General features: G+C 34.8%; 2 protein-coding genes across 3 annotated transcripts; one reads left to right on the forward strand and one right to left on the reverse strand.

Moving 5' to 3' along the window:
* Positions 1 to 7: 7 nt before the first annotated feature.
* slc5a8l (solute carrier family 5 member 8, like) lies at positions 8 to 12,751 on the reverse strand. The gene is made up of 15 exons (XM_055213744.2): positions 12,141 to 12,751; positions 11,416 to 11,481; positions 11,179 to 11,230; positions 9,294 to 9,361; positions 9,033 to 9,187; positions 6,698 to 6,838; positions 6,493 to 6,622; positions 6,333 to 6,421; positions 6,040 to 6,152; positions 5,360 to 5,427; positions 3,420 to 3,506; positions 3,130 to 3,311; positions 2,865 to 2,974; positions 2,698 to 2,786; positions 8 to 392 (listed from the first exon to the last, which is right to left on the reverse strand). The coding sequence occupies exons 1-15, from the start codon at positions 12,492 to 12,494 to the stop codon at positions 270 to 272; spliced, it is 1,827 nt and encodes a 608-aa protein (XP_055069719.2). The 5' UTR covers positions 12,495 to 12,751; the 3' UTR covers positions 8 to 269.
* Positions 6,717 to 21,419, forward strand: tshba (thyroid stimulating hormone subunit beta a). Of its 2 annotated transcripts, none has more exons than XM_055213747.2 (3): positions 6,717 to 6,857; positions 17,973 to 18,156; positions 18,748 to 21,419. In XM_055213747.2, exons 2-3 carry the CDS (start codon positions 17,998 to 18,000, stop codon positions 19,039 to 19,041), a joined length of 453 nt encoding a protein of 150 aa, XP_055069722.2. In that variant the 5' UTR covers positions 6,717 to 6,857; positions 17,973 to 17,997; the 3' UTR covers positions 19,042 to 21,419. The 2 variants fall into 2 exon arrangements, with proteins under 2 accessions (XP_055069722.2, XP_055069721.2); XM_055213746.2 differs by lacking the exon at positions 6,717 to 6,857 and adding an exon at positions 15,082 to 17,777.
* Positions 21,420 to 22,926: the final 1,507 nt, after the last annotated feature.

The raw sequence follows: 22,926 nt of genomic DNA on the forward strand, positions 1-22,926 counted from the left end.
ATCATAATAATATGTCAAATTTTATTTAATTTAATACAAAATTTAATATACAAACATTTATTACTCAACATTGCTGTTTATTTTTTTTAATGACCATTGTAATTATGTAAATCATTTTGTTACGGCTTAAGAACATTTCATACAGTAAAATGTACCTGAGAAGCACGCATACAACTTTCTGAAAGGTTTTCATTATATTAGTCCGTTCATTTAAACGTATAAAAAATACAGTTATTTATTATTTACAACATCATCACAAATGAGGTTCGTCACATCCGCGTGATCTTCTCCGTGTCTTTCTCTTTCAGTGCAATTTCATTGTCACAGAAAACTGGACTGTCCAGTCCCTGCATGTAGTTAGACTCTTTTTCAATAAGGTCTGGCTTGGATATCTAAAACACAAAATGCAATGCAGATCAGTTTTACTGAAAAACAATCATGTAAATGTAAATGACAATTTAGCACCTGCAAAAAATAAGGTTTTTTTATTAGTATTTTTGTCTTGTTTTCAGAACAAATATCAACAAATTCTTAAATGAGCAAAATTACTAGTTAGTTTTAGACAAAAAAATATACAATTTATGTGAATTTGTGCTTAAAATAAGCAAATAATCTGCCATAATAATAATCTGACTTAAGTGTTAAAAACATCTCACACTGCAAAAAAGTTATTTTCAAGAAAAAAATTCTTAGTATTTTTGTCTTGTTTTCAGTAAAAACATCCAAAAATTCCCAAATGAAGATGCTTTTTCTTGATGAGCAAAACGACCCAAGAAGACCAAAGAATTTTTAGACCAACAATATCAAATTTAAGTGATTTTGTGCATAAAACAAGCAAAAAAATCTGCCAGTGGGGTAAGCAAAAAATCTTGAACATTTTACTTAAACACTAAATTCAAGAAAAATTGGCTTGCCCCATTGGCAGATTTTTTGGCTTGTTTTATGTACAAAACCACTTAAATTTGATATTTTTGGTCTAAAAACTAGACTTATTTTCTTGGGTCATTTTGCTCATCAAGAAAGAGCATCTTAATTTAAGAATTATTAGATATTTTTACTGAAAACAAGACAAAAATACCTTATTTTTTACCTTATAGATTTTTTTTTTATTTTTTTTTGCTTGTTTTAAGCGGAAATTCTCTTAAAGTTTATATTTTTTGTCTAAATAACGAGACTTATTGTCTTAGGTCATTTTGCTCCTCAATAAAAATCATCTTAAAGGGGACATTTCACAAGACTTTTAAGATGTAAAATTAATATTTGATGTCCTCAGAGTACGTATGTGAAGTTCTACACTGCAAAAAATGACTTTCTTACTTAGTATTTTTGTCTTGTTTTCAGTAAAAAATATCTAAAAATTCTTAAATTAAGATGTATTTTCTTGGTGAGCAAAATGGAAAATAAGTCTAGTTTTTATACAAAAAATATAAACTTCAAGGGGTGGTATCCCGGATTAGCTTAAGACAGGACTAGGCCTTAGTTAAATTAGGATATTTAAGTCATTTTTAAAAGCATAATTTATAAACAAACATTACTGGTGTGCATCTTCAGACACAACACTCGCACTGATATATTTTAAGGTATGACAGAGCAAATTGTTTTCGGTCAAGACAACACTAACATTTAAGTTAGTCTGGGACTAGGCTTAGGCCCTGTCTGGGAAACCGCCCCTAAGTAAATTAGTGCTTAAAACAAGCAAAAAAATCTGACAATGAAATAAGAAAAAAATTCTTGAAATAAGTTTACTTTTTTCATAAAAACTTAATTCAAGGAAAAAAAATTATTCCATTGGCAGATTTTTTGGCTTGTTTTATGAACAAATTCACATAAATTTTATATTTTTTGTCTAAAAACTATACGTATTTTCCTAGGTAATTTTTCTCATCAAGAAAATACATCTTAATTTGGGAATTTTTAGATGTTTTTACTGAAAACAAGAAAAAAATACTAAGTAAGAATGTCATTTTTTGCATTAGCTCAAAATACCATATAGATAAATTATTATAGCATGTTAAAATGTGCCATTTTGGGGTATGTCCTTTTAAATGAAAATGAGCTGATATCTACACTAAATGGCAGTGCCGTGGTTGGATAATGCAGATTACGGTATTATTATAATGAGAACCCTTCTGACATCACAAGGGGAGCCAAGTTTCAATTACCTATTTTTTCACATGCCGCGAATGGTTTATTAAAACTAAGTTACTGGATTTATTAGGTTGATAGAAGCACTGGGTGCCCAATTATATAACTTAAATATGGAAAAGTGGATTTTCATGATACATTCCCTTTAAGAATTTTTAGATATTTGTACTGAAAACATGACATAAATACTATAAAGCAATTTTTTGCAATGCAGAAAAGATACTTAAAATGATAGTTCACCCAAAAATGAAAATTCTGTTATCATTTACTCGCCCTGAAGTATTTTGAACAATTTCTGTAACCAAACTGTTTTTGAGCACCTTTGACTTCCATAGTATTTTTTTTCTACTATGGAAGTCAGTGATGCTCCAGCTAAATTTTTAAATATATTCCTTTGTGTTCAGCAGAACTAAGAAATGTGTTAAGGTGAGACAGAATTTTTTGTGTGTGAACTATGCATTTAAATCTATGCATAAAACAGCCATTGTAGTAATATATATTGTATTTTATATAAAATATAGTGTTCATCACACTAGCAATGAAAAATCTAACCTCTGTGTCTTCACCAAAGCATCTAAAGCAAATAAGATCAGACTTGCTGATAAACAACTCAGGTCGAATTTTCTTCTGTTTACAGCCACCTAAAGAAAAAAATCTCAGTTTAGTTTCCATCTTAATACCTCCCTCACTGAAAATAGTTTTAAGTAAGTCATATTTACCTGTGATTGCACTAACTGTAAGTCCTACGATCATAGTCACCAGTATGCCTACTGGGCAGAAGTACAGGTAGGACAGAGAATACCAGTTATCTGCCAAATCTGGTCTTGGCCTGAAGGATGTGAAAGTTAGAGGTTTCATATCAGCATCTTGCTTCCTGTAGCTCGGCTTTAAGAGCGCGCCACCTCATATGAGTATGAGAAGTGAATATATGTGCCCATACGCTAAAAACAGACAGATGTAAGAGATAAATGTGCGATCACTTACGCTTGGGTTGTGTTTTGTAGGACTGTAGGTAACGGTGTAACGGTGGTGGTCTGATTCACAACACAGCCTTCCACACTCAGAGGAAGGCGGAGGGTCTTCTCTTGTAATGGAGGGTACAGCTGAGCTCCGATTCCCACCCATAAAGTCATAACCAAGCCAGAAATCAAACCAACGAAACCTCCCTGTAAAAATAGATTGTTACTCTGTATGCATTTTTGGTAGATTATACAGTGGGGAAAGTTGCTTGATGCATTTTAATACTTGTATGAATAAAGAGATGAAGTTCTTACTGTGGAATTCGCACAGCGGAAGAACATGCCAAGCAGATATAGACCCAAGAGGGGGCCACTGATCATACCAAATATAGACAGGGCTGCCTGTAACGAAAGTGCAAAAAATTGTCAGAATATGACCAGCAGATGGTGCTATCCACACGAATATAAAGCATCCTTGTAGCAGGCCTCGAATGTACTAAAAAAATACTTAAATACAGCAATTACATTTGTAGTAAATTGTTTTTTTTTTTTTTTTATAAAAGTGTAAGAGTTATACACTACAGATTTACTAATAAAAAGTATACTACTTTGGTTGTGCTTCGATGCACTTGATAAAAGTATATTAAATAGCATTATATTCTTAAAGATACAAAAATGAAAATTCTGTCATCATTTACTCACCCTGTTGTTACAAACCTGTATAAATGTATTTGTTTTGATGGACACGAAGGAAGATATTTTTAGAAATGTTTGTAACTAGGGATGCACGAGATATCGGCCGACATATCGTTATCGGCTGATAACTGCTTATTTTTAAAATTATCGGTTATCGGTCTGATAGCAAAATTAGGCCGATTAATGAAAGCCGATAAATTATGGATTATTTTGGTTTGTTGAACCACTTCCCTTGCTCATTGCTGGCCATGTGGAGTATTGATTGGTGCTTTCTGTGACATAGCATGAAGATGAGTATGCAAGTCTAGCGCAAAGACAAGATGTCCGCGCCCTGGGAGTTTTTCATTGTGAAAATAATATGAATATTTATCGCCCTATATATATATATATATATATATATATATATATATATATATATATATATATATATATATATATATATATATATATATATATATATATATATATATCGGTTATCGGCCCCCAAATATAAAGAGTTATCGGTATCGGCCAAAATTTCCATATCGGTGCATCCCTATTTGTAACCAAACCGTTCATGAGCCCCATTTACTTCCATGTTTATTTCTAACTACTATAAAAGCGAATGGGGTTCATGATCGGTTTGAAAAAATGAATTCATAAAGGTTTGTAACAACATGAGAGTAAGAAAATAATGATGGAATTTTTATTTTTGGGTGAACTATCCCTTTATGGTCATTTGTCTGACCTTTTTTATAATTACGACTCACACTTTAAGCGAGGAAGTGAAAGTCGTCTTGTCCTTAAAGACTTATATTTTTAGGCAGGCTTTTATGTGATTGCTTTTATTGGCTGGATTTATAGTTTTATTGATTATAGCTGTTGTTTTATTGTACGGTGTCCTTGAGTGTCTCGTAAGGTGTCCATAATTAAAATGTATGAAAAATACATAAAAACATTGGTGGCCGACGTACATCACAACATGTATGTAGCCCGTCATGTGTAGTTCCTTTTTTCAAAATGTGTGAGAGATCCTCTCTGCATCACGTGTCTTGTCAAAATAAGTGCCTGCTGCAGAGATGCGTCAAAAGGGTTTATGATAAAATAGACGCTCGCGTTTGCCAGATACTCACATAATCTCATGCATAATCAAAGTTTACTGTTAAGGGAGTGTCTTGCGTTTATTTTGTGAAATTGAGCGTCTCTTTTATCATAAACAGTTTTGACGCGTGTGCAGCAGGCACTTGTTTTGACAGGACACGTGATGCACACAGGATCTCTCAAAGCGCAGAACACAAAAAAGGAACCACACACACGACACTCCGAACACTTTTTTTGAATTAGCGCCCCTCGGATGAGCAGTCACGAGCCGCCACTGCATAAAAACATTTTGTATATTAAGTACATAATTATTGTGTGAAAATACATTTACTAAGTAAAGTATTTTAGTGCACTTTTTTCAAATGAGAGGATTTGTGTAAACTACTCATTTTTATGTTTAATTATATTTAGGCATAATTGCACTTATGTTTTGCTGTAGTTAGACCTTTAGACATTGTTATAGTATTAAAATAGTTTACCTGCAGTATATTGCCCATTAAGGAGGCCACACCTGCCATACCAATGCATACAGCGCCATAGAAAACACCTAGGGATGACACATCAAGATAAACATCAACCAAGCTCCACCTACAATTTGCAAGTTATGCTGATTTAAAGGTCACATTCGTTCTGATCCCATTTTTTAAACCCAAGTTAGTGTTGATATAATAGCATTAATAATACTTGTAAAATAATGAAGCTCAAAGTTAACTGCCGATACATTTTCTTTAACAGAAGTCGCGTTTCAAAGCATTCAGCGAACCTACAGGCTGGTGTGGACTACAGCCCTTTACTTCCTGCTTTAATGACGTCAATAAAACAGTTTTTGACTAAACTCCGCCCACAGGAATACGTCAGTTGCTAGCTAAGCTAACGGCTAGCTAAGCTGCTATCGAATCACAACACACTAAACAAACTACACACTCAGAACTCGTTATGTATTTCTGAAGGAGGGACTTCATAGAACAAGGAAGATATCAGCCCGTTTTGAGGACAATGAAAACAGCGCTATAAAGTTAAGTAAATTGTGTGAAAAATACCACATTTTTTTACACGTGAAACATGAACACATGTTATATTGCGCACTGTAAACACAATCAAAGCTTCAAAAACACAAAAAGAAGCTATCTGTGCATATAGTTGTTACACAAAAACTCACTCATGCCCATGTTGATCCAGGACAGCTGTCTCTCTGTCAACTGGGGCAATAAAGGTTTCAAAAAGTCCTCGGTCGTGACTGCCACCAGAGCGTTGATACTGGATGACACTGTGCTGTTGAAACCAAACACAAGTGAAATCTGATGATAACTGATGTGTGTCTGACCTAATCAAAAGTTACATTGGTTTGATACTTCATGCCTTTGTTTACAGTAAGTGAAATTATTTACTGTAAGTATAAAAGTGGCTGAATATGATCAAGGACATTAACGTATTAAAAATGTTTTGTTGTACCTCAAGGTCCCGCTGTACGCCGCAGCCACAAACAAACCAGGCAATCCTGGGAAATCTGCGAGTATGTCCATCACCAGATAAGGTAGTAGCTGTTAAATGTGTCAAATGGTTAGTTCTATATTTCATTGGAAGACAGATTAACATGGTAAGCGTGTATCACCTGATCCGTGGCTCCCACGTCTTTATTAGTGAATGGATCGCAGTCCTTATAGATGGAGTACATTGTGAGACCAGAAAGCATGGCCAAACTCACCGTGACCCATAACCCCACCATGTTCACATACAGAGATCTGTTTGTGAGAGATATTGACACGACTTAAAGTTTGTATACTGAATATCTTATACTGTATTGAGCGTGTACTCACAGTTTGGCATGAGTTATTGTCCGACAGGAGATGTAGCGCTGCACTTGTGACTGGTTGATGGCGTACATTGATGTCCACATCAGACTGCCGCCGACAACAATTGTCCAAAATGAGTGACGCCGCAAAGGATCAGGATCAAAACTGCAAGAACATTTGAGATGTAAGTTTGATATGATGCATTTGACAGACGCTGTTATCCAAATTCATTCCTTTGGGAATCAAATTCATGATTAACACAATGCTCTACTTTTGTGTTGTATAAACTCAAACCAGATATGAATGATAGCGTCTTACAATACAAAGGTGATAAAACATGTTTACAGTATGAACATAAGGAAGCGCATCTGGTTGTTTAATAGTAAAGAGAGATAAGACACCAGCATTACATTTTACTTTCATCTGTAAATAGATTGTAGGTTCTGGCACATAAATAACTACATTTTATGCATTTGGCATGCCCTTTTATTCAAAGTGACTTACAGTGATTTAAAACATTTTATGAGGATGTCTGTTCTCTAAGATCAAACTCATGATCCTTTGCGTTGCTAATGCAATGCTAAACTATCAAAAAAGAAATGATCCCCAGCTGTCACTGGGGCAGTACCCTTTAAAAATGTCCTAATATCAGGGTTCCCATAGGTCCTTGAAATCCTTGAAAGTTTGTGAAATTGGGGGGAAAAAATCAAGGCCTTGGGAAGTTTTTGAAAATATACATACATAGATACAGGTCATTGGAAGTGCTTAAATCTATTTTATGCAAGATGTTTTCTGAAAAAAATCATATTATGCCCTGTGTAGTGTAGGATAATATCATAAAAATTCTAGACTTTTTAAGCACACATGCTAAACTGTTCACTTTTAATGCTTATATCTTCTGTATGCGAATGTTGATTCATACCAAAATGCTTTTTTGCATAGTTAGTTGTGTTTGACACATGAAAACGTCTCGGGTTACGTATGTAACTGTTGTTCCCTGAGAAGGGAACGAGACGCTGCGTTTCCCTTACCATACTTCCTGCGTCCCTGTAAAGCTGTCTTTGACAGTATTTCAGTTAGCGATATACTTCCTGGCTCCCGCGTCACCCTGTCTTTGTCGTTAAGCCTCACCATTATTTGAATGTGAATTTGACACATTCAGATGCACTTACCCCTTGAGGCGTCCCCAAAGTATCACCGTAGTGACGCAGCGCGAGTTCCCTCGAAAGGGAACTGTAACAGTGTATCTTAAAAGGTAACACGATGTAACCTTGCTCTCACTTGAAATGTGTCCCCACATGTAGTCCTTGAATTTGAGGGTATTGGACCTGGAAAGTCCTTGAAGCGTCCGTGAATTTGAAGTTAACTAAGGTGTGGGAACCCTAAAACGTCTCTGGTTACGTATATAACTGTTGTTCCCTGAAAAGGGAACGAGACGCTGCGTCTCTCTTGGCATACTTCCTGCATCCCTGTAACGTCGTCTCTAGCAATATTTTAGATAGCGATACACTTCCTGGCTCTCGCGTCACCCTGTCTTTGTCGTTAAGCTTCACCATTGGTTGAATTTGATATACACATTCAGACGCACTTACCCCTGGCGGCGTCCCCAAAGTGTCACCACAGTGACGCAGCGCGAGTTCCCTCGAAAGGAAACTGTATGTATCTTTAAAGGTAGCACGATGTAACCTTGCTCTCACTTGAAATGTGTCCTTGAATTTGAGGGTATTTGACCTTGAAAGTCCTTGAAAGGTCCTTGAATTTGAAGTTAACTAAGGTGTGGGAACCCTGTTCATACCAAAATGCTTAGTTGTGTTTGACACATAAAAACGTCTCTGGTTACGTTTATAACTGTTGTTCCCTGAAAAGGGAATGAGACGCTGCGTTTCTCTTGCCATACTTCCTGTATCCCTGTAACGTCGTCTCTAGCAATATTTTAGATAGCGATACACTTCCTGGCTCTCGCGTCACCCTGTCTTTGTCGTTAAGCTTCACCATTGGTTGAATTTGATATACACATTCAGACGCACTTACCCCTGGAGGCGTCCCCAAAGTGTCACCGCAGTGACGCAGCGCGAGTTCCCTCGAAAGGGAACTGTATGTATCTTTAAAGGTAACACGATGTAACCTTGCTCTCACTTGAAATGTGTCCTTGAATTTGAGGGTATTGGACCTTGAAAGTCCTTGAAAGGTCCTTGAATTTGAAGTTAACTAAGGTGTGGGAACCCTGTAATATGTATCATTTAAGTACAGATATGAATATTTGGTACCAATTTGTACCTCTGAGGTATTAATAAACTATTCTTTTAAAATGTATTTATGAGATCTGGTTTTCAAGAGCAGATTTCTACTTAAAATATACCTGAATGTCTCCAAACGTCCACCGTGGTAACTATCATTCCAGATTTTCCCAAGTCCACCCTGTAGAACCGCACCACGAGCAATGACAGCCACAAACCCAGCCAACATAATGACCATCTGGAACACATCTGTCCATATTACGGCCTTTAGTCCTCCCTGTTAATATCAACATGTTGAGTTAAAAAATTGATAAATATTTGTAAATTACTTTATAAAATCATCTATATGTGAAATTGCAATTAAGAGGAATGGCGTTACTCACCAGGGTGCAGTAGATGATGCAAACAACCCCCGTCGCCACTAACACTCCCCACAGATCTAAACCAGTGACTGCAACACACAAGCTTATTATTCATTTATGACTAATGATTTTATGAGTTTTAAAATAGGATATTTCCAGATAACAACCACTCAAAACTAACAACACATGGTAACCTGGATCCTGTTTAATTTATTACACAAAACGAAATTTAAAAGTCTTTTAATAATATATATGACATATTTACAAATTATTAACCCAAATCGCGTGTTCAGGACATTTGAATGTCTTATCTTAAAAGCGAAAATAAACGGGTTCATTAAAAATGAGCTCATAAAATATTTCAAATCAATATTTAAGGTTCCCTAATAGCCGTCTAATAGGTGGGATAATGTACAGGCAACAGGTGGTTATCGCTTATTTCTGCGATAACAACCTGCTGCCTATACATTATCTCTTACCTTGTTGCGACTGGCCAATCAGAATTAAGCATTCCAACGAGCCGTGAAATTAAGATTATGTCACTGGTCAATCTTTTACATTAGGTATATTTATGCATTTGGCATATGCTTTTTTCCAAGTGACTTAAAGTATATATACAATGCTTAACAAATGTATTAGAGTTGACCACCACCCAATTTCAGGTTTGTGCCACACTTACAGTACTGGTGATTACCAAAATCATGTTTTATGTTTATGATGTAATGGTTTAGCAATATGTGTAAGCTAGTCAATACTTATTTAGTATTTCTAATGCTAAAAAATATAATTATTGTTGTTATTGAGTGTTACGCATTTTTATTTTTGACTTCTGAGAGAAGTTGAATGTGCCAACTCAAATTTGGGTATAAAAGGCTTTGACATTCATCACTTTTGTTCAAGATTGTGTAATGTCGAGAACTCTCTGAATAGGAAAGAGTCGGCATTAAAGCTTTTCAGGATGCTGGATAATCATTGAGACAAATAGACAGTCTAAATAATAAATGTATTAAGTGCTGTATATTTTATTCGTATTTTTGTTTTCTGGGATAAGACATTTGGAGCTTTTGCGCTGCTAATGCATACTTGCCTTTAGCATGTTTGCTGGCATTTGCATGAACTTAAAGTGTATTACCAGATTTATCTGTTCTCTAAAATACTTTTGTGACAAATTCAGTTCTTTGTAGTACTTTTGTTATAACAGCAGTAGTCATTTTTATTAAAAATATGTAAATTTTGTAACGCTTTAAAATTGCAGCAAATCAAAAACATGTAGAGCTTTTATAATTTATCATTTCAGCTCATTAAGATTATGTTTTTGTTTTTAGAACTAAAATAATTATAAAGGAACAAAAGGTTTGCCTAACTGATTTATCATTCTTTTACAGATATACTTTAAGCTTTTATTTGATACAATGATTAATATATGTAACCATGGACCACAACACCAGTCATGAGTCTTTTTTTAAAGATTTTAGATTTATACATCATCGAAAGTTAAATAATAAGCTTTCCATTGATGTATGGTTTGTTAGTATAGGACAATATTTGGTTGAAATTTAACTAGTCTATTTAAAAATCTGGAATCTGATTGTGCAAAAAATAAAAATATTGAGAAATTCACATTTCAAAAAGTCCAAATGAAGTCCTTAGCAACACAAATAACTAATGTAGGAAATTTACACAGTATCTTCATTGATCTTTACTTAATATCCTAATGATTTTTGCAGAAATATTAATAATTTTGACTATTGCTACAAATATATCCATGTGACTTATGACTGGTTTTGTGGTCCAGGGTCACATATGTGTGTATGAAGGAGACATCTCTACTCTTTCTGATGGACACAGACAGCATATTGTAAATTATTATTATTTATGTATAAATGTAAAGCAGTTCTGTACTTACTTTGATTAAGGGCGAGTGCAGGTGCATAAATGACCATGCCTGTGTATAAAGCCTTGTGAGAGATCATATCAACCATTAGATGATTAGACAAAAATCTGTTATGCTTTATATTCAACTCTTTACGACATGAAAAAACACAATGGAAAATGTTTTGCCCGATAGATGCAGACTGATGCAATCACGCCTTTAATGTGTGTTCGGTTAGGTAAAAAGTCATGTAGGTTAAAGTAAACTTACAGTTTGAGCAATGTACATGCTTGTTCCGATGACTTGGATGAGCTTGTTGTAACGCATTTCCAAGTACTACAAAAAAAAGTAAAAATTGAATTACTCATTGCTGAACTAAATAACCAATTAACTTAATTTGCATAATGACACGATTACATATAACACCAACAGAATGATGGACAATTACAATTGGATTTTTGCTCTTATAAGGCTAAACACATTTTGTGTGCTGATATTTTCATATAATAACTGTGTTTCTACATAATATAAAGGACATTATGTGAAAATATAACCTTGATATCTTTAATATTGATTGAAATCAAACTTTGATGCTCAATCTCATCATTAGATTATGAGACCGACGAGGTCACAATTTCAAACATCAGCAGCCTTTCAGATTTGCTGTTTTTTAAAATAACATTCACGTGATATTTATAAAATATAATATTTTACATTTTTAATTTTATGATTCTATGAGAGTGACCTAAAATAACGTATGCACTTTGGATAACACACCTACAATACTATTAAATACAATGTCAGGGAAAATTAAGCAATCCTCACAATGAAGCAATCGCACTAATCTCGTTTCATATCACACACTCTTGTGTCCTTAGTTTATTTCAATCTGCTACAAATAGAAACCAAATAATATAATTCAAAGTAGACCCTATACAGAATTTTGGGGTGTTCCCTGTGTGCACCCATTTCCAGACCTTATGTCACCCACTTACCTCATAGGTGCTGGTGATGTTCAGGCGATAAAACAACGGCACAAAGATTTCAGCACTGATAGTGGACATAATCGAATAAGAGAATACAAAGAGCCAGAACGGTGTCCCGAACAAATATGCCTCTGCAGGCGTACCAATAACAGTGATCCCTGACATAAAACTAGCCGTGAGAGATAAAGCCACAGGTACCGCTGTCATCTGTCGGCCGCCCAACAGAAACTCGCTACTGCTGGTGTCCTTGCGTCCACGGATGGCTTGGAACAAACCAATACCAGCCGCAAACAAAATCAACCCGGCAAAGACCACGTAGTCCCAGACGGAGAACGTCGCGACCGGACCTCCAGTGCCAGCCATGATTTCGAGAGTAGAGTTACTGAAACCTAGTTACCGCTTTTATCACTTGTGGTTTAGTCTTTGTGATGCTTTTACTGAAAATCCCTCCACTGGACCAAGTAGCTCCGCGGCGTGCCAATAACTGATAAGGATTCGAGTTGTTCCGCAATCTTGGACTGACCACAAAAAACTTGAGTTAATGATCCCTCAAGGCCAGAAGACACACAAGTTACATTGTAAAAGGAAGTAACCTTTTTTTTATATATTCCAACTCATTAAGTGAGTGTAGTCGTGCAGAAAGCGTTTAGGCGATTGCTTAATGAATTCCAAGACTATTGCTTGGATAGGTTGGACTTACCCATGACTGCTTAGTCATAAAAGCGGTAAGCAGATATACCCCCATTGATAAAATGATAAGAGAGGCCGATTTATTTAATACCGTTACACGGTGTGCAAAAGGTTTCCCAAGTGATTAATGTAATGTGCCCAGAACAGGTCATGTCAAACCCTTCAGTTCCTGGTACTGTTTTGAAGTTTACCTGCAATAAGACATTTCTTTAAACTTTAAAGGGATTTGTCAGTACGTACAAATGGTTTCGGGTAAATCAGAAACAGTGAGCAGTTTTCAAATCAGTTACAGCTTGACAGAGACATTGAAGGTGATAAGACGAAGCAATTATTAACAGCGTATGCAAGCGTGTTTCTATAGCGCTCGAGAATATGAGCATACAAAAGATGAAAAGTGAAATCGATAACAGTAAGCGATAGCACAGGTGTGTTGCTACGGTCACTCTTATAGTTTAAAAAAATACATCTTTGTGCCCTTAAAATGTGTTTTTGTGCAATTACAGAGGATGAGTTGATGGTTGAGAAAGTTAATCTGTGACATTGTCAAAACATCTTGTCGTATTGATGCTGTAAACTGCAAAACAATTTTTAATAGCGTGTTTTTACTATTCAAGTTACATATGATTTAACTGGAAATAAATTGCATGTAAAAGTGTTTGTGCATTCATTTACTTTTCCATTTTCCACCCCGTGAACTTTGCACGCGTGATAAGGATCCAAATGTGTCTGAGTTTATTCTATGAGATCATGATAAATTGTGCTTGTATCTTTATTAAAGTTCAGATTAGATGTTATTTAGTAAGCGGGCTCATTTGTTGCCATGTTATCTTATTGTACATCCTGCGTGTTTTATGTACATGTGCAACATAAGTACCCTATATGATAGCTTTTTTTGGCAAGCAGCCTAGTCTTTCAATCCATTAAAAAGCGTGCCGTGTATTGAGCAAAAAGTGACATTAGTTATCTTTTCAAAGCACTTAGATAATAATGTCAGACAGTGTCAACACTGATCCAGATTCAGACATTATAAAACTGAAGACGTCCACCCATAGGATAGTAAAATCATAAATTCTTTCTAAGCTCAAATAGTTTATTTCCTCATTATTTTCTCAGATTTTACAATTACATGATTACACATCATTTATCGACATTCATCATCAACTTCATTTATGGACATTCTTTGCATGTGTAAATGGGTTGTTACCAACATCTGGTGAAAATGGTAGCACCTTTAGAAATATTTTTGTTAAAAATGGTGATGTTTCAATATTTATTTTACCTGTATATATATATATATATATATATATATATATATATATATATATATATATATATATATATATATATATATATTAGGGCTGTCAAAAGATTAATCGCGATTAATCGCATCCAAAATAAAAGTTTGTGTTTACATAACATATGTGTGTGTACTGTGTCTAAATATTATGTATATATAAATACCGACACATTCAGGTATATATTTAAGAAATATTTGCATTTAAATACTGTATATACATTTATATAATTTATATTATATATGAATATAAATATTTTATATATAAATATAATCAATTTTTCTTAAATATATACATAATTGGGTGTGTTTTTATATATGAATAATACTTATACACCGTACACACACATTTGTTATGTTAACACAAACTTTTATTTTGGATGCGATTAATCGCGATTAATCTTTTGACAGCCCTAATATATATATATATATATATATATATATATATATATATATATATATATATATATATATATATATATATATATATATATATATATATATATATATACAGGTAATATATATAAAAATGACTGGAAGCAAAATATGCTGAATTCTGTGACATTCTGCATTGTACAGTAAATTCATGCTTGGATTCCATGATTCAGATTGCAGAATCATAGAGCCCTATACTTAAAGGGCACATATTATGCCCATTTTTACATAGCCAATTTCACAAAGGGATTTGTTTGGGATCGTTTTATTTTCGGTTAATTCACACTGACAATAATTTTCCGGAATCTATGCGTCAGTGGCGGTTCTAGACTATTTTAACTGGGGGAGGGGGGGTCAATCTGGGGCCAGTTACATTTAGACCTTGTCATATAATTTTCTGCACTGCACTAAAGACATCAACAGGCAAAATACCATGTTTATAATCATTTAACAATGTTTTTGGATTTCAACTTTATTTTTTGCATTACATCATTCAGTATTGTATACATTACATCCATATCAGTAGCCAAGCCATTTAAACTTTTAATTTATCTAAAAAAACGTAACGTAATACATGTAACGTGATGAAAACGCTATAAGAAACATTACACTAAAGGGAAACATAGGGAAACAGACTTTGACAGAACACCAGATCCATAAATATCACAATTTAATTCTAAAACACTTCACACCGCTACTGCAGAGCTGTCACTTTCTTCCACCAGTTGGGCTCCGCCCACAAAAAAAGTCATCTTGCAAAACACGCAAAAGGTGATCAAACGTAATGCATTTAATACAAATACAACATATTAACAACTTTACTCCCCTCTATATTCCTCCTTTGCTTAGAGTCTTCAACTATAATATTCGCGCTAAAACCTCCACCAACTTCTGAGTACTAAAAACCGAAAACGCATGTTCTATGATACTGCTGTGTTCTGCTTTACGGAGTCCCTCTACAAAATATTCCGCGTTGTTTTCTGTTCTGCATTGTTTTCTGTTCCGCGTTGACACTGTCTAATAACGGATGTAAAAAACTAGGGATACACCGATACCACTTTTTCCATCTCCGATCCGATTCCGATACCCGAATTCTGAGTATCGGCCGATTCCGATACCTGCCGATCCGATACTACTGTATTTTTCTTGAGCAATTTAAATTACACACACACACACACACACACACACTATATAAATGTCTAAATCTAGCATAATATAATTATATTATATATAATTATACTTTAAATTAAAAAACAATAATTTAAAATGATTTACAAGTTACAAGAACATTAATAATTATTAACCATGGCAGTGTTTAGGAGAAAATAAAATAGGCACGTTTGACCAAATAAGTATGCTAAATATATATTCCTTAATTGTGCAAGAATGTCACGGTATAAAAGCTTTAGTGTGCAGATGGGTATTTTGGGAATTATGCACTTAACCTGACCTTTTATGCACATTTCGTGTGCAGAATTGATGCGCCTAAATCATATTAAGTGCGCATTCTGCGCAATACTGTGCAGCATTGATGCTCTAGAAGCGTCCTCACACTCGCATGGGAATCCTCGCTCCGCAATGGAAAGCTAAGTTCATAACTATTAAAACACAAAGAGATTTGATGCATCGTGTGCTCAGCACATACTGAATTGCATCCATCCAACAACTTACTGAGACTTTATAAAATCAGATCTTTAAAACAGCCTAACGTTACAGTTATTGTGTGTGTTATTGTGTGTGTGCCTGTGTTGAATGACGCATTTTCATCCGTCCGCTTCTCATCAGTGGATTAGCTCAGTTTGCAAGTAAGTTACAGTGTTTCTGTGAACATGAATATTTTTAAATGTGCGTTTGTTCCTTCACATGAAGCTATTGAGTGTAAGAGACTTTGATTATAGTGCATAAAAACGTTTATGCTTTGACGTTTTAATCGCTTGTCAGTGACAACCATGGGTAACGCGCAGTATCGGAATTGGATCGGTCCTGTTAGTCCGATATCCGATCCAGCAAAAAATGCCGGATCGGCCCCGATACCGATCCTGAATATCGGATCGGTGCATCCCTATAAAAAACAACGATCGCAAGATTTTTTTATAAATAATTTCACATCCCACATTTAGGGGGGCCACAAGGGGGTCCAAACTTGTTGTCAGAGGGGCACTGGCCCCCGCTGGCCCCTCCCTAGAACTGCCACTGCTATGCGTGCATTCAATCACATGCCGTAACGATCCATAAAGACACTTATTTAAAGCCCTGCACTTGGTAGGTTTTTTCCACAGCATCTGAAGTTTGCTAAATATTTGTGGTTTCTCATGTACATTTTTGTTTATGACAAGACCATAAGTTTATGATGTGATGCGTTGTTCTGTCATGCTAGTGAATGATCTCTAGCACAGATAGATCCCTTATCTCGGCTTCAGTCAAGTTTAAAAACATATTTTGTCGTGTCAAAGAGCTGAACCATAACTTCTTATTGCAATGACACGTGCGACCTCACTACGGCATTGTTTCTGCCTCTTGTTCACACAGGATGTGTTCTGTAAATTTTACCAGGTCCTTATTACAGGAGCGATCCCAGAAAATTTACGGAAACGTGTTTGTGATCTCAAAATAGCCCACAGATCATTTGTTTTCATGTGTGTACCTTTAAATGCAAATGAGTGACAGCTCTTCACTCCCTTACCAATAGACTGTGATTTCATTTAAAATAGATCTGATTCCTCTGAATACAGTCTGAGACAATAGTATCTTTAGCTGCATTAGCATTACAATGTGCTAACAAACACATTTAGAAAAGTTTCTGGGTAAAATGAACCAGTCAGTCAATGGCTATGGGCGGGGCTTTGTTTGTGTGATGTCACATTAACAAGACAATCAAAACAACATGTCTAATGAGACTGCCTTGGTTTCATGGGGATTAAATTAAGAAGAGGGAAGATGTTATTCATTGTATGGTGGTTGTGTTTACCTACAGCCAACACACGTCTATGTCCAAACAAAATTTTGTATAATATGTGCTCTTTAAAAAAATAAAAAAAATCCTCCTGATAGAGATCATTTGTCCATTGAGTATTGCATTGTGAATATTAATTCAGTGGTCTATCATACTTTGGTTAATGGGTTTATGGATGCTGGACTATGGAGATGAGAGATAATGGGAGATCAGGTTCTGTGTCTGTATAAGAGCAGCCGGGTTCAAACATAGACAGTCTTCTCAGATCCTCAAGGTAAGTGTCCTATGTAATATTTTGTGATTTTATCAGCCGTAAAGATTAATGGAACATAATGCACATCAGAAGACAGCTATAAGATTCAGAAAATACTTGAATTTATATACTTTCTTTAAACGTAGGGCTTTGCACAACTACTCATTTTATTATTTTTAACATCTGTAATGCTTTATATCAACACCTCTCTCACAGATATCCTGATATATTGACAGCTAAAATGTCTCCTGTGTATGTGATTGGCATGTTGGGACTTTTGATGAAGCTAGCAATGCCTATGTGTGTTCCCACCGAGTACACCCTTTATATTGAGAGACAGGAGTGTAATTATTGTGTGGCTGTCAACACCACCATCTGCATGGGCTTCTGCTTTTCAAGGGTAAGTCTAATAAACTACCTAATTACTAACAACATCTTTACATTTATTTGAATACACTTAAAAATTATGGTGGAGCACTTTCATTAGAGTATCTGTTCCCAAATGCAAAACCTTTTTACCTCCTATTTTGTGTGTCTGAGACAACCCATAATGTTGTTTAAGCACAGGTTCACATGATTTAAAGGTGCACTGTGTTACTTTTAGGAGGACAGAAATGTAATATAATATACATAACTATATTTTCAGTGGTGTATAAAGACCTTACATAATGAACTTTTAAAATGAACCGTTTATATCTATGCATACACTGCGGGTCCCCTTACATGGATGTCGCCATTTTGCACCCCATGTAGCCCTAAATGCACAAACTGCTCTAAAGATTGGTTTTGTCACTAAGTTGTGTCAAACGGTGACATGTAGGTGTAGACATGTACGGTGACGCTACCGTAGCTATGCGTTTCGAAATGGAGGGGTGAGCTGTGGACTGAGCCGTTGGTTGCAATTCGCAATCGCACCACTAGATGCCGCTAAAATCTACACAAAGCACCTTTACTAGATCACTAAATCTGCATTCTTCTATTCCTCCTGTAGGACAGTAACGTAAAAGAATTGCTGGGTCCTCGTTTTTTGGTCCAGAGGGGTTGTACGTATGAAGACGTCGAGTACCGAACGGCCGTCCTGCCCGGCTGCCCGTCGCACGCAGATCCACACTTCACCTACCCGGTGGCTGTAAGCTGTCACTGCAGTACTTGTAACACACACAGTGACGAATGTGCACACAAAACCAGCACCTCTGGAGTGAGATGCTCCAAACCCATCCGTCATCTGTACCCCGACCCCGATGAGAACAACTTCATCCAGGCAATCTGGGAGCAGTATGAGTGATCAAAATGTTATTACTTTGGGGGTACGTCGGTATTCCTTGACTTGATGGAAATAAATAAAATAGTTTATGCGGTAGCATTTGACTGTGGACTTTCATTTGTTGGGTTGTTAAGTAGATCTTTTCTCTTAAAGTTACCTAACCTACCATATTTTGACAGTTTACAGTCTACAACTTTAATAATGTTTTATTGTTTCATTGGTGGAATAGTGTCTATATAAAAAATATAAAGAAATATTCCTCAATAAAAAAAGGGTTCTCACGCATCAGTTGAACAACAGTTTTTACTTTTCAGAAGCATAACGGCCTTTAAGTTATTTTACAGCATAGCGTTCATGTCAAAACTTGAAAATATTCTTGCTTGGGGACATGTGGAATTTTGAAGAGGCGTCGTTGAATACTAATGTTTAAAAAACTGCCTTAGGTTAATGTATAGCTTTACCTCATTTGCATTAACTGCTCTATACTAAGTCACCTTATATCTGAGAGATCTGAAATGCTGACATAAACATACAGGTAGCTTAAGGCATATATCTTATTTGCACATTCTTTATAAATAATTGTCGTGTATGTGTGTGCTGAATGAGTGTTCAGTGATGTATATTTAGAAAGCCAAACAGCTGCGAGTTATTTATATTACAAGCTCAGTATGTGATACACGTAAAGAGTTAATCCTTTTTCCTGTTCATTCTTACTAAAGTCAACTTATTACGTTTTTCATGATTGCCTTTATGAAAAATATCATATTTTATGAGTAACTGACCATTTGTAAGTCTGTCTTGTTTTATGGCTCTCATGCAATGAAAACAATTGAAGATGTGTAAGAGCCTTCCAGAGGCTGGACAATAACGGCCATTGTAAGTGGTCACGTGCTTGCCATTTATTGCAGGACAAAGATACATTTGGACGTCATCATTTTATATCTTGTTACCAAGTCAGTAAACCTTTTCACTCTGTTGCCTAGAATGTGATGGTGTTGTTGTAAAAAATGTGTTATAAAATTTGTAGTTATAGCAGCTGTTTGCCAGTAACTTACTGTAGATTTAAATATTTACTGGCAACAGTTTGTTTAAAGTGAAATAAACATTAACAAGATTTTGTCTTTGCAGAATAAAACGAACAGCCTCACGCAAAGCATTCTGGGAACCAGAAATCTTCATTAACCTTTTTCTGTTGTTTTTATCCTTCGAAATTTGTTTCCCATGAATGCTTTGCATGAAGCTGTTATTTAAGTTTTATTCTGTAAAGATAAATATTTGTTAATGTTTAATGTTCATTTAACTTTGAACAAACTGTTTCCAGTAAATAACATAAAATTAAATCTCAGTAAGTTACTGTCAAACACCCGCTACACTCAAAAAAAAAATGTAATGTTAAGTTTAATTAAAAATATTATGTCAACAGGTTCCACACAATTTGTTTAAGTAATTTCAACAAACAATAATGTAGTTTATTTTACAAAAGAAGTTTAAGTTAACTTAACAAACCTTACTAAAGTCAACAATTAAGTTAATTGAACATGAAAAAATGTATTAATGATGACAAAAAATTTGAATAATGCCATTTCATAAACCCCACCCCCTTTAATTAGTATTTAATAAGTCCATAACACAGAATCAATAAATCAAGTGCAACTGCTCAGTGCAATTCATCATATAGACCTCTTTTATTACAGTTTATTAAACATATTTGAAATGCAATGTTACATTTCAAACAGTTTGTTTGTTTGTTTTGTCCTAAAATATATCAGAACAAGTTATAAAGTATTATTTACTTATACTTGGTAATTTATTACTCACGTACCTATCTAATGATGCTAAACTTCTGCAAGAGGGTACAACAATTCTGCCAGAACAACAGTTACCCATAATACACTGCAAAATCCTCAGCCAATGAGATGCAAGTCTGTTTTGGTTTTATTTATCTGTTACTTTTATGCAACAATGTTATGTTGGCTGAACAAATATTTTTTAAGTAAAGCTGACAAGACACTTTTTTGTTGAATGAACTAGATTAAATAAAGTTCACATTGTTAAATTGATTTTTTTTAAGTAATCCCAACATGAAAGAATTAAGTAAAATTGGCAAAAATTAAAGTTAATTTCTTTTATTGTAGTAATACTGTCATTTCTACAGAAACTTTTAACAGTGTAGTTGTTTTTGGTTACATTTTACAGTAAGGTTACATTTATTAACAATGGACAATACTTCTACAGCATTTATTATCTTAGTTTATGTAAGTTAATAGCAATACACTTGTTCATTTTAGTTCATTGTGCAAAATATGTTAACGTGCATTAAAAATGCATTAAAATCAATATGAACTACAATAAATGCTGTAGTATTGTTTATTGCTATTTCAAGGTAGATAATGCGATAAATAACAAATGCCACCTTGTTGTTAAGTTTAACCCTTTCTAATAGTTGTTATTTATTTATCTATTTAAAAGGTCAAAGTATTAAGACAAGCAGAGCAGTCTAGAATGTTATTTAGTTGTCTAAACATCTAATATCACATCAAATAATTTCAACTTGTTACCATATTACAATTTTCTGTACTCGCTTTTAAAAATGTAATCCTTGATCAATTTCATGCTGTTACTATGGGCGGTTTCCCAGAAAGGGATTAGACTAGTCCTAGACTATAATTAATGTAGAGCTGCCCAAACTGAAAACAACTTGTACTGACATATCTTAAAATACATAAATGTCCTTTGTTTTGCCTCAAAATGCACACAGGTAATGTTTTTAGTTAAAACTATATTTTCTTATCAACTGAGGTTTAGTCCTGGCTTAAGATAATCCCTGTCCGGGAAACCACCCCTTTGTGTTTTAAGGCCTCTTCAGACTCTTGGCCATAAATATTGAAATGCGGTGTGTCATTTACAAGAATAAAATGATCAAACTTATAAAAAGTGAGACAACTTCAAACAATATGTGCACAATATCTGTACAATTTATGGGCAGGTGCACAATCAATCAAAACACTTAACTATTAAGAAACAAAAATCGGCACACTCCATTCCAGCTCAGAACAGAACAGCCACAACTCTCAGTCCCTAGATTTGACACAAATGATGTATCAACCTAAGAGGTCTTTACTTTTTTATGTTTCAGCCTAACAGGTCTCCATCAGGCAAAAACAGGTTTCATTGGAAGTTTATGCATGATGAAGACCTTTAAGGTCGAAACGTGTGTGCTTACAGTAAAAAAAAAAAGTCAAATCTAGAGACTAAAACATCAATAAGAGTTGGGGATGGGCTGCTTTGTTCTGAGCTAATAGAAAACCATTTTCAAATGTCCTAAAGCAACATCATCGCAAACAATGCTTCAAAAAACACCCTAGCAACCCGAGGTGTGCCAAAATGTTTTACATAGGCAAATACCACTCACAAGCCCTTCAGACAATGTACAAATGATACAATTGTCCAAAATGTACTTATGTAATTTACATCAACATATTATTAATTATTCTTTGTTACAATATAAAGCCCTTATATATTATAAAACATCAAACATAAAAATGTTGAATTTGGCTGCTAAGCAGTTTTTGAAAGGGTTGGTGGGACACGCATACCAAACCCATGTGTCCCAACATTCTTTTGTGTTACATTCCTTTGGCTAAAACTGGCTACACGTGAAACTCAGGACTGAGTGAATAAAACCAAAGCTTGTGCCACATTTTACAGGATGCATATTTGTTCTGGAAAACAATGAAACACACTTACATCATCCTTGGCACATAAAATTAAACAACATGCCATAACAACACAGATTAAAAAATAAAAATGAAAAGCATTTGTTCTGTATATTAAATAGAATCTGATTAATAGGCGTGGTGGTGGATCACACGCTATGAATCAATGAGCTGTTACTTGTGTGTCAGT

This window comes from Misgurnus anguillicaudatus, chromosome 8 (assembly GCF_027580225.2).
Source record: "Misgurnus anguillicaudatus chromosome 8, ASM2758022v2, whole genome shotgun sequence".
Taxonomy (NCBI): Eukaryota; Metazoa; Chordata; class Actinopteri; order Cypriniformes; family Cobitidae; genus Misgurnus; species Misgurnus anguillicaudatus.